The sequence below is a fragment of the Sminthopsis crassicaudata genome, chromosome 5 (genome assembly GCF_048593235.1).
Source record: "Sminthopsis crassicaudata isolate SCR6 chromosome 5, ASM4859323v1, whole genome shotgun sequence".
In the NCBI taxonomy this organism is placed as follows: domain Eukaryota; kingdom Metazoa; phylum Chordata; class Mammalia; order Dasyuromorphia; family Dasyuridae; genus Sminthopsis; species Sminthopsis crassicaudata.
This window is the reverse complement of record NC_133621.1, coordinates 33,262,182-33,289,645: the sequence shown is the minus strand read 5'-3', so window position 1 is coordinate 33,289,645 and position 27,464 is coordinate 33,262,182. Positions and strand designations below refer to the sequence as shown.

General features: G+C 34.6%; 1 protein-coding gene across 1 annotated transcript in view; it reads right to left on the bottom strand.

Moving 5' to 3' along the window:
- The window catches only part of TBC1D5 (TBC1 domain family member 5), a 578,427-nt gene that overhangs the window by 173,128 nt on the left and 377,835 nt on the right, over nucleotides 1-27,464 (bottom strand). The window contains exons 17-18 of the mRNA XM_074269720.1: nucleotides 27,322-27,391; nucleotides 16,819-16,991 (exon numbers count right to left, since the gene is read on the bottom strand). Coding sequence (XP_074125821.1) covers nucleotides 16,819-16,991; nucleotides 27,322-27,391 — 243 coding nt within the window. The remainder of the gene's footprint in view (nucleotides 1-16,818; nucleotides 16,992-27,321; nucleotides 27,392-27,464) is intronic.

Below are 27,464 nucleotides of genomic sequence, written 5' to 3'. Positions count from 1 at the left end.
CCCTGTAGTCAGGAGGAACTGAAACCAAATTGGAACTCAGACACTTGACACTGTATATGACCCACAGCAACTCACTTCACCTTGATTGCCTCTAAGGAAGAAAACAAAGGATTATAGGACTACCTAAAAGCCATACTCAAAAAACAGAACATGAACAGCATCTTTCATGGAGTAATCAAGGAAAACTTCCCTGATATTCTAGAGCCAGTGAGTAAAATAGTCATTAAAAAGAATCCACCAACCTCCCCCTGAAAGAGATCTCAAGGAATATTGTAGCCAAATTTCAGAATTATCAGGTCAAGGAAAAAAATACCTGAAACTGCCAAAAAGAAATATTTCAAATATGAAGGAACCACAGTCAGGATTACACAGAATTTAGTGAATTTCACATTAAAGTATTGGAGGGTATAGAATATGATATTCTGGAAGGCAAAGGAAATTGGATTACAAACAAGAATCACCTATGAGCAAAACTGAGCATAATCTTTCAGGGGGAAAGATGGTCATTCAATGAAATAGAGGACTTTCAAACTTTCCTGATACAAAAGACCAAAACTGAACAGAAAATTCAATCTTCAAATACAAGACTCAAGAGAAGAATAAACAAGTAAACAGGAAAGAAAAAACAGCATGCTATTTAATAAGGTTAAACTGTTTACATCCATTCATGGGAAGATGATGTTTGTAAATGTTGAGAACTGTATCTCTGTTATGGCAGTCAGGGATATAAATAGACAAAGGATATGGGTATAAACTGATTTTGACATGATGATATAAACAAAATTAAAGGGTGATAAAGGACTATATCAGGAGAACAAGAAAGGAGACAGAATAGAAAAACAATTATATCACAAGAAGAGACAAGAAAGACCTACTATAGTAGAGGGATAGAAGGGAGGAGGTAATTGTCATTGAACTTTATTCTCATTAGATTTGACTCAAAATGGGAATAACACTCAAATGGGTATAGAAATTTATCTTTATATATATATATATATATATATATATATATATATATATATATATATATATATATGAAGTAAGAAGGTAAAATGGAAATAAAGGGGGGGATGCTAAAAAAAAGACAAATGACAGAGTAATCCCCATTGGGATTTATGCCAGGAATAAGATTTCCCAATAAGATGAGGGGTGAAACAGAGATATCCATTATTCACGATTACTATTCAAATTTTTACTAGAAATGTTCATTTTAACAATAGAGAAAAAAAGAAATTGAATGATGAAACAACAAAGCTATAACTTTGCATTTGATATGATGGTATACTTAAAGAATTCTAGAAAATCCACTGAAAAAACTACACGAAACAATTAACAACTTTAACCAAGTTGCAGGATATAAAATAAATCCAAATCAGCATTTCTATATATTACCAATAAAGCACAGCAGCAAGAGACAAAGAGAAATTCCATTTAAAATAACTGCAAACAGTACAAAATATTTAGGTGAATACTTGCCAAGATAAACCCAGGAACTATATGAGCAGAATTACAAAATACTTTTTACATAAAGTCAGCTCTAAACAAATGGAAAAATATCAATTATTCCTGGGAAAATATCAGATGGAAAAATATTAGTTGTTTCTGGTTAGGCCAAGCTAATATGATAAAAATCATAGGTCAAGAATGTTAAGGGGATTAATGAAAAAAATTTTCAAAGAAATGTAGCCTAACCATGTTAGATCTTAAACTATGTCACAAAGCAAGCAACAATCATTAAAACTACCTTGCATTGACTAAAAATTAAGAATGGTGGATCAGTGGAATAGGTTAGACATGTGACAATAGTAAATGATTATAGTAATGTACTTTTTGATAAACTCAAAGACTACAGCTTCTAGAATAAGAACTCATTATTTGAAAAAAGCTGCTAGGAAAACTGGAAAACAGTTTGACAGAAACTAGGCATTGATCAATATATCACAGCATATACTAAGGTAAGATCAAAATGGGTACATGATTTAGACATAAAAGGTGATACCATAAGCAAATTAAGAGGACAAAGAATAATTTACCTGTCAGATCTAGGGAGAAGAGAAGAAGTGATGATCAAATAAGAGCCAGAGAAAATTATGAAATGCAAAATGGATGTCTGATTAAATTTGATAAATTAAAAAGGTTTTGCACAAACAAAGTCAATGCAACCAAAATTAGAAGGAAAATGAATCTGGGAAACAATCTTTATGGCCAGTGTTTCTGATAAAGGCCTTAATTCTTAAATATATATAGAACTGAATCAAATTTATAACACAAATCATTCCCCAAATGATAAATGGTCAAAGGATATAGACAGACAGTTTTCTGAAGAAGAAATTAAAGCTATCTATAGTCATATGAAAAGGATGCTCTAAATCACTACTTTTTACAGAAATGCAAATTAAAATAACTGTCAGGTATCACTTCAAATCTATCAGATTAGCTAATATAACAGAAAAGAAAAATAATAAAGGCTGGAAAAGAGTGGGAAAATTAGGATACCAAAGCATATTTGGTGAAACTGGTAAACTGATTCACCCATTCTGGAATAATTTAGAATTATGCCCAAAGGAATTATGTCCAACTATACATATCCTTTGAATCAGCAATACCACTACAAAGTCTATATCTCAATGAGATCATAAAAAAGGGAAAAAGACCCACATATACAAAAAATTTTATAGCAGCAATTTTTGTAATGACAAAGACCTGGAAATCAAAAACCTGGAAAAACTTAAAAGAACTGATGGTGAATGAAGTGAGCAGAACCAGAAGAGCACTATATACAGTAACAGCAACACTGTATGATGATCAACTATGACAATACAATGATCCAAGACAATTACAAAAGATCCGTAATGGAAAATGTTATCTACATTCAGAGAAAAAACTATGGAATATGAATACAGATTGAAGTATACTATCTTCATTCCTTTTTTCTTTTTCGTTTCTTTTTCCTTTTGTTCCAATTCTTCTTTCAAAATATAACTAATGCAGAAATATTATTAATATGATCGTACACGTATAATTTATATCAAATTAGATGGGAAACAAAGAGGGAGAAATATTTAGAATTTAAAAACTTATAAAAATGAATATTAAAAATTATCTTTACATATAACTGGAAAAATAAAATATTATTACATTATTACATAATTTCATCAGTATTATAAAAATGAGCAATGATGAAGACTTTTACAAAGTGATGAAGAATGAAATGAGCAGAACCAGGAAAACAATTTATATTATCACAAAAACCCATAAACAAAAACTACTTTGAAAGAAGCAGGAACTAGGATTAGTACAATGACACTGTGAGGAATGATGATGAGACATATTACCTCCACCTGATTAGGGTACAGACTAAAAGAGACATATTCATGCATACAGCCAGCGAGGGAATGTGTTTTGTTTAACTATGTATAACTATTATACTCTTTTATTTTATTTTATTATCAATAAAATAAGGGGTGAAAAGGAGAAAATGATTTTCTGGAGAACTTGTGGGGAGGGACTGCTGCAGATGTGGAATTTTCTATGCTTTTTCAGATGAGATCACTGTATTAATTGGTTTTGATTGTTTTCCTTTGTTATAAAAGAGTTCTCATAGAGTGAATGTAAAGCAGAAGTGTTTATAATATAAAAGGAAAAAAAATGTCAATAAAAAAACCAAAATGGAATGAGAGTTGATCAGAGATGATCATGTACAGTTGCATGGATTTCAATAGTTCACCTCTCTTGTTCTTTAATGAGAAGAGGAATCCCCATTTGTGATATTATTATAAGGATTTCACATTTTACAGTCTTCGTCTGACATCTTGTCTGAGTGTTCTGAAATCTGCTTTTCAAATTGGGGTGAGAAGTATGACTTGTGCACAGAATTTTCTTGCTTGTTAAAGGTGCTAAAATGATATCACCTTTTCCTTCATCTCTACTTCACTTGCCTTTGGTTATTAAGTATCACCCTCTATCTGCCTGCTTTTTTCCTAGTTACTAATCTCTTATTGCTCTACTGTTTGGTTTGATCAGGTCCAATACCACCTGGGCCCATGACACTAGTTTACAAACTTGGTTCCTCATCCCTGTCCGATGATCTTGTTGCTTCTTTTCCCAAGTGAGACAATGATAACTGGATGTTCTTTCAAGCCTTAGCTAATGTCTCTCAACTTGACCACTATCCCATATAATTAGATCAACTTCCCATCTGGTCTAGCTGAATTCACCTTGGTCCTTTATCTGTGTGGGAATGCCATGCCTTCTGGCATAACAATAGTCATATATACAGTTTAAGACTTTGGGGACTCTGAAGAAGGAAGATGTTATTAATAGTTTTTTACTTGAAAATAGCAACTTATTGGTGGTACCCATGACATAGTACTATTTGTTTAAAAGTAGAGTGATTTTGACATTATTACATTAAATATTAGGATGAATATGAGTTACTTTTTTGACCTCATGTGTAAGCATGAAAGAACAACAACAGACTCAGTTGATTCAAACATAATGCCAACTTAGTAGAAACTTGCTAGAAGTGACTGATAAATAGGGAGGAATCATTTTAAAATGAAGTGCTTAAACTTAAAAGTTTATTCATTAATAACAAAGAGCCACCCCAGTTAAATTACCATAAACCACAACAACACAACAACTGCTAATCCAGAAAATAGGAATTAAGGGACATGGAAGATCCATAATAAGCATCTGGGGGATATGGAATTTTTCCCGTGAGTGTTGTAAAGAGCTCATAATTTAAGAGTGCCAAAGCCCAAGTGCGTTATGAAGGTCTTTCCTCAAAAGTGACATTAATTGCATATCCCACAGATGCTTATTATGTATTCTATTTATAATACCAAAGAGAAAAAATATCATTTAAAATATAAAGGCCTAAAACTGTGTAAGCATAGTAATATATCACCACTATTTTGAGATGTTAAAAGCACATAAAAATTGGGAGATCTAAACATCAAGCTTGTGTATCTTAAACTATCATACTTAAGAACCATTTTCAAGCAACAATACATTATGTGCTATGATGGCATGATAGCAAAGACACTGAGCTTTGGTGATACCTGTTACAATTAAGAACTATTAAGTGACTCCATAGGTCCACATTAGCTCCTTATGAAAAACCAAGAATGTTAAAAATACAATTCGCTAAAGTTATTTTTAGAAAATTTAAATACTCTGTTTCCAGAATGTAGTAATAATAATAATAATAAACATTCAAATAGCACTTATGATATGACTGGTTTTGTGCTAAACACTTGACAACTATTACCTCATTTCATCCTTCACCACCCTGGGAGGTGCTTTACTTTAGAAGCCATTTTGTGGGCACAGGTATAACCATAGACTAGCAAACAACAAAAAAATAATGAGAGAAAAAAAAAAGGATAATTCAAGATGGAAATAATCTACAGTATGACTTAAGAAAAACTATTTTAAAAATTCTTGAAAGGCAGATAGTTGGTGTGGTGGATAGAGCACAGGCCCTCGAGTCAGAGGGACCAGAGTACAAATCCAGCCTCAGACACTTACTAGCTGTGTGACCTGGGCAAGTGACTTAAACCCCAATTCCCTTTAAGTGAAGAAAAGAAAAGAGAAGAGAAGAGAAGAGAAGAGAAGAGAAGAGAAGAGAAGAGAAGAGAAGAGAAGAGAAGAGAAGAGAAGAGAAGAGAAGAGAAGAGAAGAGAAGAGAAGAGAAGAGAAGAGAAGAGAAGAGAAGAGAAGAGAAGAGAAGAGAGGAGAAGAGAAGAGAAGAGAAATTATTGAAGATGTGGTGTCATATACAGTTTTCATCATATTTAAAAGGTTAATAAATAATACTGACTATGCACACATATATTCTGTTATAATAATGCTTTTGAGAAACTGATTATTAAATAACAAATGTCTTTGATATTAAAAAAAAGATTTAATATTTCCACATTTAAAAAAAACAAACCTGTAGTTTACTAGATGATAATAAATCCAAAACATAAAAGGGATTACTAAGCAGGTTACTGGCAAACTCTGAATTTCAATCAGTAAGTATTTCTTAATCACTGCTATGTGATAGCACTGTGATAGGCAGTAGGGACAAATGGACAAAAATTATACAGTGTTTGGCTTTAAGAAGTTTAAATCCTATAGGGGGAAAATGTAATGACATTTTGCAGAGAGGTACTCACTTATAAGGTAGTATGAGAATTGAATTTTGAAGGAAACTTGGGATTCTAAGAAGCAAAAAAGGTAAGGAGGAAGTAATATTGAGTTTCAAGGAGAACTTTGTAAAAGATGTGGAGAAATACAGCACTGTATGTGAGGGAGTTGAAGGGGAAAAAAAAGGACAATTTGGCTGGATCATGGAGTATATGAAGAGGAGAAATGTATAACAATGGAAAGGCAAGTTTATTGATGACTTTAAACAAATTTATGTGCATTTCTTCCTAATTTTAAAGATAAACAGATTGATCTTTAAAAACTATGTCCTCACTGCATCAAATTTATAAAAAATAAGAGCCATTTCCCCAATTGTTATGAACACTATTTAAAGGACTATAAAATCATGCATATCCATTACTAGGCATTAATCCCAAATGAGATTTCTTTTAAAAGGAAAAGGAACTATAGACAATTTTTTTCTTCTAAATGCACAATTTTCTAAATTTCTCTCAGAATTTAAAAGTATTGTATTAGAAAAGAGATTTTAAGAAACTTAAAAAAACTCCACCTCTTTCCAACCAAAACCCTTGAGATGAGGTAAAAAGAGAACTTAGCCCTAATACTGTATACATTTATATATCAGAGCTGCCACTGGTTAGGATCTGACCAAGTCCATTCTGAATATAAATATATAATTATCCTCTCATTCTTAAGAAACTGCTTGGTTTTATGAAGTACTATTGGTGATTAATTTATTGTTGACACTTTTACAACTCTACAATTGTTTTTCTAGCTTTTGTAGAACTGTTTTGGCTTAAATTTAAAAAAAAATCCTTGTTTTGTTAGAAAAAATCAAAAAACCCTGTAAAACATCTGTTGTACATACACATAGTTGCACACTTTAGTTGACATGAAGACTATACATTTTGATTTTCTTCCCCATAAAGGATGGCACGAGACAAGCAAATCTTTCTTTCCATCTGGTTTTTGCTAACATATAATTCCTAACTTTCAAATGAGTCCACTTGTTGATAATTTACTCAAGCCATATGGCTATACTGATGGATGTTCAAGTATTCATTTTTATGAAACTTCTAAAATAATGTTACTTTTTCAAAAAATGAAGTAATAGAAATGGTTGATTTCCGCATTGTAGTTGTAAGACATGGGAACTCACATATATTGACATCTTTCCCCTCCAAATGCTGAGATCCTTACATGCAACTGTGCTATTTTGAAATGCTGGACTCAAAGTAGAAGGTCAGTTGCTCCAATGAGAAATTTCACATTTTCTTCTCTTTCTTTACTTTTTTATGCTATTTTCATATTTCATTATATTAATTTCTATTTGTTCAAATCCTAATTCTTCAGAAATTATTTTCTTCAGCAAGCTTTTGTATTTATTTTTCCATCTGACTAATTATATTTTTTAGGGAGGTTTTTCCTTAGTAAATTTTTATATATCTCATGGGAGACCTCAACATTCCCCTCTCAGAACTAGATCAATTTAATCAAAACATGAATTGGAAAGAAACTTAGGAGATGAATAAAATTCTGGAAAAGTTAAATATGAGAGATCTTTGGAGAAACAGAATAGAACAAAATAGGAATGAATATAACACTTTTTCTCAACGATATATGACACTTACATAAAAAGTGACCCTGTATTGGGGCATGAAATCTTTACAACCAAACATAAAGAAACAGAAATAGTAAACATATCCTTTTCAGATCATAATGCAATTATATTCAATAATGGACAGTGGAAAGATAGATTAAAAATTATAATCTAATCCTAAAAAAATGGGACAAACAACAAATCATAGAAGCAAATAATAAGTTCATTCAAGAAAATGACAACAATGAGACAACATATCAAAATTTATGGTATGTAGCCAAAGCAGGTCTTAGGGAAAATTTATACTTCTAATTGTTGATGTCAATAAAATAGGGGGGGAAAGTAGAATGATAAATAGGACATGCAACTTAAAAAAAAAAAAAAAAGTAGAAAAAGAACAAACTTAAAATTTTCAATTGAGTACCAAATTGGAAATCCTGAAAATCAAAGGAGAGGTTAATAAAAATGAAAGTAAGAAACATTAAACTAATAAATAGGACAAACCATCAATTAACTTCCTAAGAAAAAATACCCAGAACCAAGCAAATATTACTAAATATTTAGATTAATCCTAATATCACATAAACGATGTGGAAAAATAAGTGGAATCCTACCAAAAAAAATTTTTATGACACAAATATGATGCTGATATCCAACACAAGAAAAGTTAAAACAGAGAAAGAAAATTATTAACCAATTTCCCTAATGATTAGTGATGTAAAAATTTTAAATGCTAGCAAAGAGAATTCAGAAATTTATCACCAGGATATACATTATGACAAGGTGGAATTTATACTAGGGATTCAGGGTTGGTGTAATATTAAGAAAATTGTAATAACAAAACCAACAAAAATCATGTCATTATTTCATGCATGCCGAAAAAGCCTAAGACAAAATATAGTATCCATTCTTATTAAAAACACTAGGGAATGAATGGAGTCTACCGTAAAATGATTAGTAATATTTATCTAAAACCATCAGCAAGCATTATACATAACAACGAATATAAAAGGTAAAGCCTTCCCAGTACAATCACAGGTGAAGCAAGAATACCCATTATCACTTCTATTATTTAATAGTGTACTAGAAATATCAGTCATATTAATAAAGAGAAAAAGAAATTAAAGGAACAAAACTATCACTCTTTGCAAATTATATGATGTTACATTTAGAAAATCCTAGACAATAAAGTAAAAAAGATACTTAAAATTACTAACAATTTTAGCAAAGTTTTAGGACATCAAATAAATTCACAGAAATCACTGGCATTTCTGTATATTGCTGACATCATGAGAAAGAAAAAGAAATTGTTTAAAAACTGTTTACAGTTGTGTTCATATAGTTCCTGGGTTTGTCTTAGCACATAAATTCCCCAAGTATTTTATATTTTCTATTGTTATTTTAAATTCAGTTTTTTTCTTTCTTTCTCTTTTAAGATGAGAAGGGAAACAGAAATCTGGGAAACAAATTTTTAAGACCAGTGTTTCTGATAAAGGCCTTGCTTCTAAAATATAAAGAACTGAATTGATTTCATAAGAATACAAGTCATTCTGCAATTGATAAATGAATATGGACAGACAGTTTTCAGATGTAACATTTTACATAATTGCACATGTATAATCTATTCTGGTTGCTTACTATTTCAGAGAGAAAGGAAGGCTGGGAGGATTAAAATTTGGAACTCAAAACTTTAAATAAAAATGCTAAAAACTGAAAAAAAAAACAATAAAAGGTACCTTTTTTTTTTTACTCTCATTTAAGATTCATAAGATATAGTATCATTGAAATTAAATGCTATCTTCAAAGCCATGACTTTAACAACTTGATTATTTCTTTAAAATTCTACCATCATATTGCTATGAAATGAGCAGAACCAGGAGATCATTATACACTTCAGCAACAATACTGTATGAGGATGTATTCTGATGGAAGTGCATATCTTCAACATAGAGAAGAGCTAATCCAGTTCCAATTGATCAATGTTGGACAGAATCAGCCACACCCAGAGAAGGAACACTGGGAAATGAGTGTAAACTGTTTGCATTTTTGTTTTTTCTTCCCAGGTTATTTTTACCTTCTGAATCCAATTCTTCCTGTGCAACAAAAAAAAATTTGGTTCTGCACACATATATTGTATCTAAGATATACTATGGCATATTTAACATGTATGGGACTGCCTGCCATCTAGGGGAGAGGGTGAAGAGAAGGAGGGAAAATTCGAACAGAAGTGAGTGCATAGGTTAATTTGTAAAAAATTACCCATGCATATGTACTGTCAAAAAAATGTTATAACTATAAAATTAATTTAAAAATGGGAAAAAAATTCTACCATCATAAATTAAATATTTGGCCAAAAAAAAAAAAAGAAAAAAATAAACAAGCCTCCAAACCAAATCCTTTCCAAGTTCCTTTTCAATTTTTCTTTTCCGTCTGAGATAAAGTTTTAAATACCATTTAATTTCAAATTACTTTAAGAAAGATATATATGTATATATTTCCACCAAATTCTTATTAAATAGCTCCTTAAATCCTATTCTTTTTAAAGCTGATCTCTAAACATTTTACTATTTTAATCAGCACCTGTAGAAGAAGCAGAATAATCTGAGAATTTTTTTACATTAAAAATTAAATAATTAAAAACATCAATTACCATTAACCTATCTAGTTTTAAAGTTACATTGAATCATCAGTTATCCTACCAATAAATTGTTTCACATTTTTAATTTAAAATTAAGATATAATTTTACTATTTGAAAATCTTTTATTGGCAAGCGAATATAATCAGATAATAATGTTTACTCTTATAAAATTCATATTTTAAAATAGGAAATATCAGAAAAAAAGTACAAGATTCATTAAACATGTATTTCCTCTTCCATATTGGTACTAATTTTAGCCCACTATTTACAATAAGCCAGGTACAGAGGATGAAGGATCTCAGTTTCAGAGCTGAGCTAGAAGTGACCTTTTAAGGTTATTTTAGTCTGAATTCCTCATTTTATAGGTAAGGGAAATGAGGTCCTGAGAGATGAAGTGCCTTGTTCATAATCTGGTACTAAGTGGCAAAGCCATAATTCAACTCACAATTTCCATTTGAAAACCAAAGAATGAAAGAAATGAGTAAAGGGATATGAATAAGGAAAACTATCTTCTAAAGCACGTAACTTTTCAAAATTAAGTTATGAATGCATACTAAAATTAGTCAACAGTGGGTAACATTTTATTGATAAAACATGTCATCATGGAAAACTGTGTAATTTCTATCCAAATATGATCCTTTAATTTTAAGTTGGCTAATTCAAAGGCAACTGGATATAAAAAGTAATGGAATAAATTATGTAAATTATGTAACTCCTTCACATGTAGTGAAATATTCAGTGATAGGTTAACTCAATGAGTACCTCTGATAACTATGCATTCCAAGGAGCAGCCAACCTAAGTAGAGTGAAGTTCAGCATTAGTAGATGGACCATTTGGACTTAAGCCTTTTGTAGGTTAAATATAGCCCATGAAACAAAGAAAAATATAAAAAGCCCATGAAGTCTATAAGGCTTCCTTCATTTTCTGCAATAACAGTGTCAAAATGGAGCAAAATGAGGGTAGAAGATAATAAATATTACAGTTTTCTGAGTATCACCATTAACCTCCTGTAAAATTCTGTCCAATGATAGAGCAGACATACTCTGGGAGAAACTGAATCATATCAACCTTATTTTCACTATAAATGAAACACAAATCAAATTGATTATATCTAAAAGCAAAGAAATGACTTCTTACTGATTTGGGAGTCATTCCTAAAACAGAAGTCTGTATATTCAGATCACTGAGATATGGCATGCAATTAAAACAATTCCAATTTGAGCTATTTTAAAATGTTATTGCTGCTAGAAAATGGGAAATGAATGGAGGCAAGTATAATGCTGGTTATGACAATTCTGTATATAACCAATAAACCAATTGCTATAACAAGGAGACCAAAAGAACCTAAAAACTGCCTTACTTTGCATTTACTTGATGTATTTACCAGTTTAATACTAAAAAACAAGGCACAGAAAGAGTAAAGTCTACTAATATTCTTTATAACAATGCCACATAGAAATTTAGCTGATATGTTAATTGTCAAAATGAAGAGACCAAAAATTACCTAAAAACTGCCTTATTTAGAAAAGGTTTAACTTACTTGCCAAGCAGAGAATTATGGCAGCCAAGGGTAATAGAGATTTAGAGTGTAAACTCATTTGCAAAAACTCATATTGAAGAATGGTAGAATATTATGAGCAGTATCAACTCATAAGACAGCAAGAAGTAGTATAGGGAAAAATATAATTTAAAGAAAGCTTTGTGAGAGAACCAACTAGCAAAGTTATCCTAGGGGTATTTAAGGACAAAACTGGGACTACAATAAACAAATGAAATATAGAAAATATCTGTATATATTTTATAACAGTTTTCAGCATCAAGGACAAGGGAACCATCATATCTGATCTAACATCATTCCTGGATGGTGGATTCCATCACAGAAGTGGAGGAAATGGCAATAAAGAGAATAAAAATGGAGAAAGCAGTTATCTACTTATGCTGCTGATATAATTTTGAGGGAGTTGAGATATCCTTAAGCTATCTACTAGAGGAGTGGAAATATAAGAAAAGCAACCAAAAGAACATAAAAAAACCCCCTGCTTAACCTATATATGTCTGTGTCTCCAAGTTTAGAAAATCTTTGTGAGAATAATATATTCAATGTATTGAAGGCATACTGAATCACAAAGAACAAGCAGGTTTTTCTAAGCAAAATTCCATAATGAATAATATGTTTACCACACAGTTGACTGAAAGACGTAAAGCATATAAGCCCTTACTGTGCTTAATTGTTTTTAGGCTATAAGAAAAGCACTTGATTTGGTAGCACAATAGGCAACATTAAAAGCTCTCCTCTAAGAATGTGTGTTTCAACTGTATTTCAGACTTTTCTTGAATTTATTAAAGCCTAGCATATATGTATTACTACAGGAATAATACAACAAGGTACAAATAAAATAACAAATATATACATTTTTGATGGCTGTGATTATTAGTATGAAGCAAGATGTAAAAGGGGTCACGTCCATGGAAAAGGTGGGTAATATAGTGGTAATCCAGCAAAGTCCAAAATGAACAGCGATTTCCCACATATCAAAGGCTCAAAGAACTAGAGCCAAAAAGGACCTTAGAGCAAAATTAGTCTGACCACATTCATTTTACATACAAGGGTAGTGAGGACCAACAATCAGAGGAACCTTGAATTCAGTGTCCTTCACTATACCACCTGCTTCTGATGCTCCAATTTCTGTTTAACATCATGATAACTGGATAAATTCCAACAAAACTGTAGTACCTCCTAAATGAGAAACCTAAGTATTCTGGCCTAACTATCCCTGCAAAAAAAAAAGGGGGGGCACAAGAATGTTTATTTTTAAGATTATGGTACCCAAATAGAGGTACAAAGTATAAAGTTCATCTGTTAAGTTGTTCAAGATCTATCTATCGACCTGATTGCTTACCTAACTACCTACTTATCATTAAAGGGAAAGAAGGCTGCCTAAACTGCAAGTTTCTTTGAATGACTCCAAGTGTCTCTTTAAAACGAAGAGTTTTAAAATGCCAATATTCTTGGTTTTTGAAGTATCAAAACTAAAAATCACCCAAAAGACATGGTGGAAAGAGTAGGGAGAAAAGACATAACAAGGAACTAAGAGAGAGAGAGAGAGAGACAGAATAAATTATGTCATCTAAGAAAGATGTATTCTCTCTAGGTGAACCCCCTCTGCCCACAAGACAGCCTGTGTGATGCATTATCTTCAGAATTAAGGGAAAGTGAAAATGGCTTCCAGCATATCGGAAGGGCGTTCTTAGGCTAACTTATGGGAACACATGGACAAGAATCAAACAAGGAGGGCAGGTATGGATGGATCATGGTTTCTGCTATTAGAGACACTACCTATGGCAATTAAATGACATTGAAATTGAAATTAAATTGAAAATTTAAGATTAAACAAAAGAGCTATAAACTGATAACTCAGATATTCTAGTCCTTTCTCCTCATTAAGTTAGTTCGTAGAACAACAAAATGAATTTGGGTTTTTATCTTTTATAAGTGAACATGTATACTCTAAGCATATAATGGAAATAAATGAAGAATCTGAGTCCATTACCAAATAGAATAATTATTTAATAATACTTTGACTACTAGCAAAAAAGATCTGGAGTTTACATCTTAAATGTTGATTTTTGTTACTTTCACAAAAATGTATGTATATGTATTAGGCATAGGTTTAAATGAATATCCTAAATATAACCTGTATACATCATTGATGAATAATATTGTATATCAGGTTGAGATAAACTATTACCTGTGGGGCCATCCAGCCCTTGACTTGTTTTGGTGCATAGTTTTTACATTTTCTTAATAGAAGAAAAAATTTATTTTAAAGTGTAAAAAACAAAAACATTCTTGGCTCATGACAGCTCTATAAAACCCAGCTTTGGGCCCCTGTTATTTATTACTGAAAATATCATACCCATTTCTAAGTGGAGAAAATGAAGGTTATAGCAAGATTAGGAGACTGAACCAATTTGCACAGATCAGAATTAGAAATGACAAGACATATTGTTCATCAGGAGTAGTGGGGAATCTCTACTGGTGCGCTCATCAAGCTAGGTGTCTCCAAGTGAGGAAGCTCTCTCTTTCAAAGCAGCAACTATTCTGCAATTTTTAGTCGAGATGAGTTGAGCACTCATAGCTCAAGATTTACTAGTAGGTGTCCAAGGCCATGCTTAGAGAAAGGACTTCTTTTTCACAGAGCACTGCTCTCTATCCACTACACACATTGCCTCTAATTCTCTTGAAAAACCTTAATAGCTTACATTTTATATTAATTTTTCATTCCACAAAACACTTTAGCCTAGGTCTTAGTATTTCCACTTCTTGGGTGACGAGTGTGAGACTCAGAGAGATGATGGGATGTGGCAGAATTGGTGGCTGCTGGGTCATGGGAGGCTGCTGAGCCCAGGGATCCCACATGAGATTACTACCAGAACACCCCCAATGGAGCATCATGACCTTTACTTTTAACTTCCCTGAAGGCCAGCTTCCTTTTCAAGCCCTGCCCTCGTGAGCCTGTGGGTGAGTACCTGCTTTCTTCTAGCTCCAGTTTCCCCATTTGCAACACCAATCTTCTGGGACTCTGGTAGGAAAGGCATTCTTTAAAGCCTAATACACAACAATTTTCAAATTGAAAGACAACTCAAATACTCCACTACACACCTCTCAGATGGGCTAAAATGAGAGAAAAAGATGACAAGTGTTGGAGGGGATGTGGGAAAACTGGGACACCAATACATGTGCAGTTGTGAATGGATCCAACCATTCTGGAGAGTCCCCAGGGCTATCAAACTATGCATACCTTTTGATCCAGCAGTGTTTCTATGGGGATTGTTTCCCAAAGAGATCTTAAAGGAGGGAAAGGGACCCACAAGTGCAAAAATGTTTGTGGCAGAAACTGGAAATGCCCATCAGTCGGGGAATGGCTGAATAAGCTGTGGTCTATGAATGTTATGGAATGTTATTGTTCTGTAAGAAATGGCCAACGGGATGGTTTTAGAGAGGCCTGGAGAGACTTACAGGAACTGATGCTGAGTGAAATGAGCAGGACCAGGAGATCATTATACACGGCAACAACAAGATTATGTGATGATCAATTCTGATGGCCTTGGCTCTTTGTTATGAGATGATTAAAGGCAATTCTAATAGGCTTGTGATGGAAAACGTCAATCACATTTAGAGAGAAAATTATAGAGCCTGAATGTGGATCAAAGCAGAGTATTTTCACTTTTTTGTTTGTTTTTTTTTCGTCATGGTTTTCCTCCACTTTTGGTCTGATTTTTTCTTGTGCAATATAGTAAATATGGAAATATGTTTAAAAAGATTGCACATATTTAACGTATATGAAATTGCTTGTTCTCTTGGGGAAGAGGGAAATAGAGGAGGGAAGAAGAAAAAATTAGAACACACAATTTACAAAAGAGAATGTTCAAAACTATCTTTGCATGTGTTTGGAAAAAATAAAATGCAATTAAAGGAAAAAAGCCTTATGTACTTTAAAAATGAAAGGTCTTACTGTTATATTACATGTACACAGATAGATGAATCAAAGTTTGGGGCAGGCCAAGTGGATAGAGGCATGATTAAAAAGAATAAAGATCCCTTTTTATCATTTCTGTTCCTCTTCATCATCCACCTATATTCTTGCAAGGTTGTAGGCCTCCTTCTCATGGAGTAAGGAATTCTATTATATTGGTTCCTAATTAAGGGAACCTTACAGATTTGTAGCCTGTGGCCTTATAATTATAAAGGTCTTGAGTTATTAGTTTCAACAAAACAAAACAGGATTAACCAGAGCAATTCTTTTAATTATGACCCCCTTTTTTCAAATGTCCTCAAGTCTTTTTTGTTTGGGCCCCTTTTGGGGGCCTTCAGAGATATAGAAAATAGAATGGATTAAAAAATTTCACATGTAAGTTACCATTTCTTCATCTATTTAATGAATGGGAACATTATTTTTAGATTTCCCCAGGCATATTTAAAAAAAAAAAAAAAAGCTTACCTTTTACTTTATATCTTTGTGTAAGGTGTATGTATGTATATATGTATGCTTATCCTGTTGCTTTAAACGTTACATTTTGGGGCAAAAAAGATAATTTGTATTTTTAAATGATGAAGCCAGAAGACCGAAGCCATCACATGCTCAATGATTATAACACCATACAGCCTGGCCTTATGTCTACTTCTTTATCACAATGAAAGTCTTTCTCTTGGCTCAGTAAAGAAATTCCCTGGTGTGAAGGATTCTACTAACTTATTCCTCTGGCTGAGTAAACTTTTCTTTTAAATAAAACAAAGGTTATGAAAATCTAAAGTAATCATTTAAAATGTCTTTCTCTTCTTTTTGAAAATTTTGTTGACCATGGTATTTTAATACAAATTCAAAATAAAATGATTACTTTTAAAAGCCATGAACACTTACAGCCCATAAATTTGTGGAGCAATTTCTAGTCTGTTCAGGTGCATGTAGAGTTCGATATCTTGCTTCTTCAGCAGATGGTCTTGAATCTGGTTTACTTTTGTAACAATAGCAATGGATGGGCCTAAATCCTGTGGTCTGGCAAAAGGGATGGTTGTGATCACTGTATCTTTCCCCTAAGACCAAAAGTAAAAAAAAAAAATTTATATATTATTAATATTTTGGTATCTGTATAAACATAATTTTTAGATAATGATTATAGAATGGTGTCCTAAGTATGCTTAAAAGAAATGAGAAAAGAATATGCTAATTTTCATAAATTATGATCTGAGACAAATTCTACCTTTGAACAATGTGTAAAAATCACAAGAATCTGCTACATTTATCGTTGGCCTAAACAGAGTGCAAGTCACAGAGCCTGGGAAGAACTGAGTTCAAATGCTGCTTCAAATACCTACTAATTCTATTAGTAGGCAAGCTACTTTACAAAGCTAAGGCTTAGTTTCTTCATCTATAAAATGGAAATAATTATAGCTTTTCTCACAGGGCTGTTGAGATAATAATATATGTAAAATAATTTTTAAATGTGTGTCATATAAATGCTAGCTTATTAACATATTTGATAAAATATTAATAACATCAATATTAATAAATGTTATGAATACCATTTAATAAAAATAAGTAATCAGTAGAACAATGCTTAGCCCTAAAGGTTCTACTTAAATAGGGAGAATCTCTTGGATAGACTAGGTTCACACAGATTTTCTGATAAGCAGAATCACGAAAATAATGATTCTCTACAATATCAAATGAGACACAAAGCAGGGAGGGATATAATTTCCAACAACATTTGAAAATTATCATGTTTTATGTGAGGAACAACAATGAGGGTCAGCTCTAGAGCAGAGCTGGTGGGCATAAAATAGAAAGGGAAAGTAGGAAATAGCCAGGCGAATGCCAAACAGAGGGTTTTGTACTTGAACCTGGAAGTAACAGGGAATCCCTGGAGTTGAGGAGGAAGGTGACCCCTACTCGTTTTGGGGAGAGCTGGCAGCTAAACAGCAAAGCTATTAGCCAGAATGAACGCTATTAGTGCTTTATTCTAGGTATGAAGGAGAAGAACCTCTACTAGGCTGGTAACAGTGCCAGCAGAAAGAAAGAGGCAAATATAAGGAATGGAAAAAAAAAGTAGAATATATCTAAGAATGTTTTGAATGCCTTTTTATTACTGAATATTCATCTTTTTTTTTTTTTTTTTTCATTTCCTGTAGGGTAAGTCAACCAGGGTAGCATCTAAGCTCTGTTTCTCTTTGGAATCCATTATTTTAACCCTTTCTGTATTTTCTAATAGGTACAGAAGAGTCTTGTATTATTCAAATTTTCTTTCTTTAATCTTTGAAGGGTTTTCTGGTTACTTGCAGATTTCGTTGTTTATTGAATTGTTAAAATTAACTAAAATCTGTCTTGGAGTTTGTAGCTTTGGGTTTGTTGATTGTCTTGGAGGCTTTATTTCAAATGATATTTCTTTCTATGTTCGGAAGTTCTGGGAATTTTTCTCAAATTATTTGTTACATGATGATGTTCAAGTTTTTTGAACTATCATGCTCTTCAGAGATACCTATGGATTTTAGGACTGTCTCTAAACATCCTGATTTTTACTTGAATAGAGAACATATTTTGTTGTTTGTTTTTTACTTTTCTTCTAAGCTGTCCTTCATTTATGGGCATTTGTTTTCCTAATCTATTGTCCTCTCCTTTCCTTGGTGAGATTTTCCATAAGATTCAAGTTTTTCTACTTTGTCATATATTTCTGCTTTGCAGATCATAAATTCTGCCCTTACAATGCTCATTTCCACCATGCAAAACAGCAGGCTTAGATGCCATGTTCTCTTCAAATTCCAGAAGATCTCATTAAAGGGTGAGTCATTTTCCTTTTTTAAAAAAATGTTTATTCATAGATCTGGGGGCCATATTTCCTCCAGCTATTAATGTTTCTTTTGCTGTTAATTTGCTTAGGTTCAACGTCTTTTAAGTTTCTTCCTCCAAAAATCTTCTGTAATTTTAGTCTTTCCTTTTGTTGTTCACTTTCAGACTCCATTTCTTCCTATAGTGATTTCGCCTCCTCACATACTGAGCAATTCAGGGCTCACCAGCTTAGCTTTCTGCTCCAAGTGACTTTTTGGATGCATAGAAATGGCTTGTGGATTCTTTCCAGCAGTTCTGAGTGGATTGCCACACAATTCCACCGAGTTCTCCCCTGGAATTGTATGGTGTCTGCCGTGTCCCCAAGTTCTATGACTCAGAAATACAGAATGCTGCCATATTGGTGTGACTGCAGTGGGGATTGATTTCTATAGTCTAGAGTTTGTACCACAGAGTCTCCAGGTGGAGGTGGGAATGTCATAGAATAGACTTGAACTCTGTTTCAAGCCCAGATGTTTTGCATCATTCTCTCTGTTCCTCTGTTCTTCTGAAGAGATATTTTGCAGCACAGAATGCTATTGCACCATTGTTGAGGTTGGGAAGGGACCACAAAATATTGAGGAGTGTCAGATCTGGTGTCTCAAAAGAATTTGCAGGTTTGAACCCATATCCAAATCAAGGGGCAAAGTTTTATTATAATTGTAACATCAATTGAAACAGGCTAAATTTGAAAAGAATTTAGCAAAGAACCTGGAACAAGGAGACAAATTTATCTAGTTCTTCTTGTCATCGATATGCTAATATTATGGCCTAGAGATAGAACTGAGAAGTGGTCTTGAGACCACTGGTTCTTGCTGACCAGCAGATCTAGGACTATTCTAGGTCAGAAGACTTTAGAATCACTAACAGCCAGATTGCCAGAACAATGGTACTCCAAGGTTGGGGGGGAGGAGATCACGGATTCCAAAGCCAGAAGAGACTATAGAATCACTGACATTGTTAGAACCAAAGCCCCCTAAGGTCAGGGGACCTTAAAATTATTGCTGAATCCCCTAGAAGCTATATTCCAACAGTGCTGGCTAGTGGGGCCTCATCAAATTTCTGCAGTTTAGAGCACTAATCTCCATGGCACTGCGTGTAAAGTTGCGTTTTGTTGCAAGTTATGAGAAATGATTATAATAAACCATATCTTAGAGAGATCCAGAGGGTCACCCTACCTTCTAGATTCCTCATTGTAAAAGTTCAGGGTTTTGTTTTATTTTATTTTCCCCCAGAAGGACATAACTGATGAGATTGCATGGCTTCTCCTTCTTGGTCAGATCGCATCCAAGTAACCTAATCTAAGGTGGAGTTATGTTTTACTCAAGTTTGGATGGAGAGAGATCTCTTTGTCTAGAAAGCTGAGGCTGGGAAAGGCCCTGTATTGCTGAGAGTGGTTTGGGAGAGAGATATTTTCTCTCTCCAGGGTGACGTGATGGAATGACATCAACCCCTACTGGAAGAATATATAAACTGTGAACCCACAGTCTTCGGTCTAAAGGTACACAGCCAAATGACCATTCTTTTACTAATAACCTGCTGATCTTAATAAAATGATTAAACTACCCAGAAATATGCCTCTTAAGCCTTTTTAAACTTCACGAAGCCCACCTTATATGACTGGCGGTGAGAGAGAGGGGAAGGGAGTGTGGAATTTCAAGCTTCTTTTGTGTTGCTGATATCCTAAATCTGAACATGTCTCCTCTTTTGGACATTCTTGACTCTGCGCTCAAACTAAAGGAACTTTCCTAGCTGCAGCACACCCATCCCCCTAAACTGGGGAATGTTCAGTTATCCTTACAGATGTTTCCAAAGAGCCTGTACAACAGGCTTCCCCAGGATCTGATTTAAAAAAAAAAAAAAAAAAAAAAAGGCCTGAATCAAGAGTTCTAGCTAGTTACAAATATTGGTGCTCGTTCATTGCCGACTTTCCCTGATCTCAGTAACTGATGTTTCCTTTTCCAGCTTATTTTAAGATGAGGAAACAAGTGGAGAGCTAAACGACTTGCTCAGCTCACAGAGCTGGAGATGAACCTTCTTGACTCCAGGCCTGGCCCTTGAACCACTGTGCCTCTTAGCTGCCCCAAAATTGTTGTCACTTTGGTCTGACTCTTTGTGATCCCATTTAAAGTTTCTTGGGCAAAGACACTGGAAGGGTTGGTCATTTCCTTCTCCAGGCCATTTTACAGGTGAAGAAACTGAGGCAGAGAGGGTGACTTGTGCCTGCCCAGGGGCACCCAGCTAGGGAGTGTCTGAGTCCGGATTTGGATGCATGAAGAGGAGTCCTGACTTCAGGCCTGGGGTTTTGGGCACTGCACTATCTCCCTGCAGAAAATAGTGCCCTCACTCTTGGACGTCCAAACTCTGAGAATTCAGTATTGCATGTATGTGGATGAGAAAACAAAGTCCAGGCATTTGATCCTTGCCCAACACTTGTCACACGGGTTGCTTGTGTGGCACATCGCCTGCCCCTGCCACAATTGCCCTTGTTACGGGCAGCTGCTTCCAAAGGAGGCGGCGGCTCTCAGGACTGCCCAGCTGGGGCCCCAGATGCAGAGGCTGTGCACGTTCCTGCAGGACCATGTGGCCCCAGCACATAGCCTCTGGAAGGGGCATGGAGGACAGGAGGGGCAGCAGCAGCTACTGAGGACCAAGGACTCTTGGCAGCCCCAGCCCTGGGGAGGCTCTCTGACCAGGGACCCTCTCCCATTGGCCACCATGGGGTTGCGGGGAGTGCACTGGGCAGGAAGAGAGCAGCCCGGATGGGTTGTGAGCTCTTCTGGGTTGGACTATGTGCTGTGGGCTGTATAGGACTGTGCTGGCCTATTTCTTGGCATCTGGAAGTCTCACTTGTGCTTTGGAGACTGGGTAAGGAGGGATGGTCAGGCTCTGGCCTGGAGATAGACTCCTTATGGGAAAAATCCCCTCAGTACTTCCCGTTTTCGCCACTCCTTGTGCTTTCTGGATCAATTAAATACTCATTAAAAATGTTAATCTGTGTGCCAAAAGTCCATAGGGTGGTCCAATACTTCAATTGATTTCCTCTATAATTATCATTCCTGGCTCTCATTTTCTTCTATCTCTATCTTTTGGACTCCACAGGTAGCAAAGTCTTTTGGAAAAAATAAAGTACTTTACAAATACATCACTAATCCTATTGTAAAGAATCTCAAACATGTCATATATAGCTATGATTCATAAATCCCTTGTCTAATATTTCTAGGACTTCTCTACTCAAATGTTATACTGTCCTCATCTAAATCTGGGCTTAGAAACTCCTAAAGAAAAGCCAGAGTTTATGGAATTCATATCAGCTGATGTCCTGATTTCTTTCAGGCCTAACTTATATGAGCCAGTAAAACTTGATTTTAAAGGATCAATTAAGTTACGCTGACACAATTGTGCAACCCAAGAGATGCACTTAAATCTGTCAGTACCTATATTTTTAGACATTCAATGCTGATGGACAATAGACTGGATTCATAGAATAATAGAATGAACAGATTAATAGAATTAAATGCAATACCACGCTGGATTGAATTTGAGAAAATGTCCAGTTCCTTGAAAGATCTCAAAGTTTCTTTCTGAAGCAGAATGTCTATCTTTTTCACATCAATTTTTTTATATTAATTAACCTACAAGTACCTCTAAGTACCAAATACTATATTATGATAGCATATGACGAAGACACTTGGATTAGTAGCTGCCCCAAAAGGCAATGGAGAAAGAATGGTGAGGGAGAGGAGGCTATAGCCCAGGGGTTCTCAAACTGCGGCCCACTGAGGATGTCTATGAAGCCCACCGGGTTATGGCAAATGGGCTGAGGGGCAGAGACAGAGTGTGAGCTGTTGTTTTTACTCCAGTCGGGCCCTCCCACAGTCTGAGGGACAGGGAACTGGCCCCTATTTAAAAAGTTTGAGGACCACTGCTATAGCCTAATAACAGTAACTATCCTATCTACTTACTATCAATAAAGAGGAAATGTAAAAGTACTTTGATAGATGTAAGATTTTCATTACAGTGTGCTTCTATCCCTTTGGTGGTAGATAATAATAATAATTATGATGATAATGAGGATGAGAAAAGTCTATCATTTAAATATCACTTTATGCTTTACAAAGTGCTTCACAAATTATTATTTCATTTGATCCTCACAAGAACCCTGGGAGATGGGTGCCTTTTTTCTCCTCAATTTGTAGACAAATGAGCAAAATGAAGCAGATAGACATTAAATGACGTGGAGGGACTCCAGGTCCAGCACTCTATTTGCTATACCTCCTCTTCCCTTCTGCTTCCCTTCTCATTTTGTGTTGGGGACACTCAGCCCAACCCCTTCAGTTTACAGGCCCCAGGTGTCATGTCCATATAGGCACTAAGCAACCTCGCTGGCAAGTAAATCCAACTCTTACTTCCAGTGAAGTATTTTTTCCATTAAATATCCTGATAGTTTGGATATCAAGAAAATATGTAGGTTATTGACAGTTTTCATTCTTTCAAAGGCATTATCAGAGAAATGTAAGAACAGAAAAGAAGGTGAACTAGAAAGGTAGTGAGACCAAGAGTTAAGTGTATGCAGTGCTAAGAGATCTGGCGCACGGGATGCACCATGGAGGAATTCTAAAAAAGGCACAGACCAGGAGTTGGGTGGTGATAGGCGATTGCCATCTCTCCCTTTGGAAGAATTATAACACACTGAAGAGATCACAGATCGAAATAAATTAAAGAACCTCCTATTGTGTAGCAGAAAATAATTTCTATGTGCTAACTAATCCTTAAATACTTTTAAATTTGTTTCTTATAAAAAACAATTGTCTTAAGTTAATTGGCATGAGAAACATTATTACTTTAAAAAATTCAGGACTAAAATCAAATGGATTGTTTGTGCTGCTATGTATGATAAGAACCATTTTAAAAATCATCTTCTATTGATGTTCTACCTGAATTATATTTAATAATTTATATCCAACTTTAAAATTGCATTTAGTATTTTAGAACTTAGCGTTCACTTTAAGACATCAGAAAGAAACATTAGTCACTAAACTATACATATGGATCCCCTTAATATTATCTATGTTTTATTGTATTTTTATTTATTTTGTTAAATATTTTCCTATGTGTATTTTAATCTTATTCAGCTCACACCCAAGAGTGTCATAGGTCCTATGTTTGACATCTCCCTTCTAGGAAGTCTACCTCTGTCTAAGAAAGCAATTTAAAAGTCTTTGGGAAAAATGGTCCACATGATTATTTCACATATTTTGGTTACATAGTTTAGATATAAAATATAAGGCAATGGGGGTCTGTGCCAGTCAGTATAAAGTATTTTTCCCCAGGTATAATTTTTATCAATTATGCCAAAAAACCAGAAGATAATCATTTTTAAAAGGGTTGTGTAAATTATATCTCTATAGGAAATATAATCTTTAATTGTGGAAGTCTTGGGAGGGAATCTATCCTGAATGAACCTGTTAAAAATGTTTAGTTTAATGAAATCAGATCAATTTCTAGCATGAGTAGTATGAGTTGTCATTAAATCAATAGCATGTGTAATCTATTATTCTGATGCTTGATAGGGGCTCTTGTGTGGTCTATTAAAGACTGCAGGCATAAACTGTACATTAAAAATATTTTCCCTTTGCTCAGAATACTTAAGATAAAAATCTCTTAAATTTAAGAAAGTAGAAAGTAATGCTGATGATCACTTACATGCTAAACAGCTTAGCTTATCTTCCATTGAAATCATAATGGAAGATAAATGTGATGCAGAATATTCCCTTACCTCCAGGATTTCTTTTCATAACAAAGAATGTTATTTGCATCTGTCAATTAAAAATATCTGAAGACATTGAAAGGGGGAGATCTTTAACTATAAAAAGAACCATGAAACTTTCTATTTGCAAACAGTATAAGTATATTTAATGAAATGTTTAAAGGTAAGAATCTCAAGAAACAGATTTTTCAAACTTAAGAATAATTATCATAATAAGAACACGATGTCATTTGTGTGAGTGGTTTGTTTTCTTTGGAGATAATCCTTTAGGCCTAAATTTATATTGCTCCACAGTCAGATATCTATCACTGGAAAGAAAGCTCCCTGAGGGTAAAGAGTGTAATTCTGTCCAGCAGATTGCCACACCCTCTGCAGCAGGCATTTAGTAAATATACACAGGCCCTGAAATATGAAATGCATTATCTACATTGTCTGTATCAGATGGAACCAGAATAGCAGAATGGGAAAAGCTGAACTTAAGTTCATTTGTAGGAATTTCAAGGAGAAAGAAAGGGACTCACTAAAATCAGTCAGATAGATAAGCATTTGACTACATATTCTTTTTAGTGGGAATTTTGTACATTAACTTTTCCATGGAATTAATATGAATGTGCAGAAGTTGCATTTGATTGCTTCCAATAAAGGGACTATCTTTCACTGTGCTGTTTTAGCCCCTTAAAGTAATTTGATGGCACAGTGTATGTGATGAAAATGAGCCTGGCCTGGAAGCCAGAGGGCCATGAAGTTTGTTGAATTAGGAAGATCTGGGCCAAATCCTGCTTCTGACACGTGTGACCACAAGCAAATTACTTCATCTATCAATTCATCAGGATGAAATTGGTATTATTGATAGAGAGTTTTTAGCCAAAAGGTCTTTAAAGTAGGAAAGCATGGCTCTAAATTTTTTTTTTTTTAAAAACATGTATATTTCCAGTTAACCTGCATAGACATATAAGACATGGCCATGTTTGATTCTGTGCCTTTAGTAGTACTGGTTATCATTAGCATTTTGCTTTTTAAACCTAAAACTTAAACTTTTAAGAAAAAAGGAAAAGAAAGTCATATCTATTTTCAGAGAATAAATTTGTTGTAAGTCATTCACATTCCATAAATATCATACTTTCTAAGTCAATTTATAGAATATGAACATCAGTATCAAGTTACATTAGGCATCAGTGAGAAAATAAGAGCATTTTCTGTTTTATATATAATACTCAAATATTAAAACACAAATTCCCTTGGGAAGGGGCAATTGACATTAGAAGCAACCGCTTGAAGTGTTGATCACCAGAATGCTAATGTGTTAAAAATTCCTTCAATTGAGTTTTTCCCAAGCCACCTGCCAAGAAGACCACACAGGCACTACAACTGGGACATAAAATGTCCGCCTGGAGAGTCCATGGGACGAGACTCCTTCCGGTGTTGTCCAGGATCTCCACTTTTGTGGTGCTCCAATGTCTAAGTGTTTCTGTGAGGCCATCGGTTCGAGGGTTCTCTCTAATGATGCTTGCCTGCCTCCTCCCCACGTTTGTCATGGGGCATCTCTCCAGTGGGCCAGAGGCCACTGTGCATGTCATCAACCGTCTCTCTTTATCTTCCAGTTCTTCCTGTTTGTTCTTCCTCTCAGTTTCCTAGTCATTGTTTACATTCCCTGAAATCCAGCAAGTCTGGCAGAAACTTTTCCCCAAAGATATCCAGGCCATTTTTTAGGTTTACTCTAAGCTCATGGCCAGCTGCAAAGCCCTTCTCCATGCATGAACCTATGAAGCTCTTAGTCTTGGGGCTGGAGCTGCTTAGCTGCATCTATTGAAAACTATGGATTCTTCCTCAGAATAATGTTTTAAAATAACACAAATGACTACAAAAGAAGACAAATTAAATTGAAATACAGCTATATTAAAAAAAAAAAAATTACAAGTTCTGCCCATTCCAGTCCAGCCTCTACCCTGCTGCTTCCCTGATTTTCCTTAATCACAAATCTGATCATGTCAATCATCTACCCAATCAACATCTCCCAGATCTCTTATAGAATCTTAGCTCTATGTTTGACTCATTAAGTCAGGCTTCTTGGGGCTTCTCAGACATGCCCACTGGTCTCTTTCCAAGCACTTTCTTTGCCCCAGTTATTTCTGATGCCTGGAATGCTCTTGCTGCCTCCTCCACCTCTGCTAATCCCCAACACCTGTCAGAGTTCACCTTCAGCCCCATCCCTTGTGCGGAACCCTTTGCTGATGCCCTCAGCTTTGAGTAGCTCTCTCCCCCTTTCTCAGGTACAGACTCCTCATCTACTTCTGGATGAGGGAGGTACATGCTGTCACCCCTGAGGGAATGCCAGTTCCTCTGAGGACAAGAACTGATTTATTTTTGCTTGTGTACCTCCCACTTTGCACAATACCTGTATACTTGCCAAAAAGATGATTTTATGGAGAACTGATGCATAGAAAGCACTCACAAGGTGGTCAGAAATATCAATACAAGGACACTCTCAAGGTCTCTCTTAAAAACTTTAGATGTGATTGTACAACATGGGAGACACTGGTACAGAACCACCCAGCATGGGCATCTTTTATACTGTACACAAACATCCATTACGTATTGGTCACTGTCTTTTTTGAACATTACATGGATATTAGTGACTCAGGTATTTCTTTTGTTGTATTAATTTTTGGGGAGAACATCAACTTTTTTTAAGAAGCCCCTGTTTTCCCTAAAGATCATCCCTCAAAGTTTATAATGGGGATCACAAATATCATAAAGATTTTTAAGTAATTCACCTTTTGACCATCATGCTCAAAAGTCGAAAACCAGGGTTCAGCAGTTTCCATAAGATGTGAAAACATCGCACTAAAAATAAAAGGGGAGAATGGTTATTAACTGCCATAATATAAAAATTATTGAAAAGAATCTGTCAAAGCAG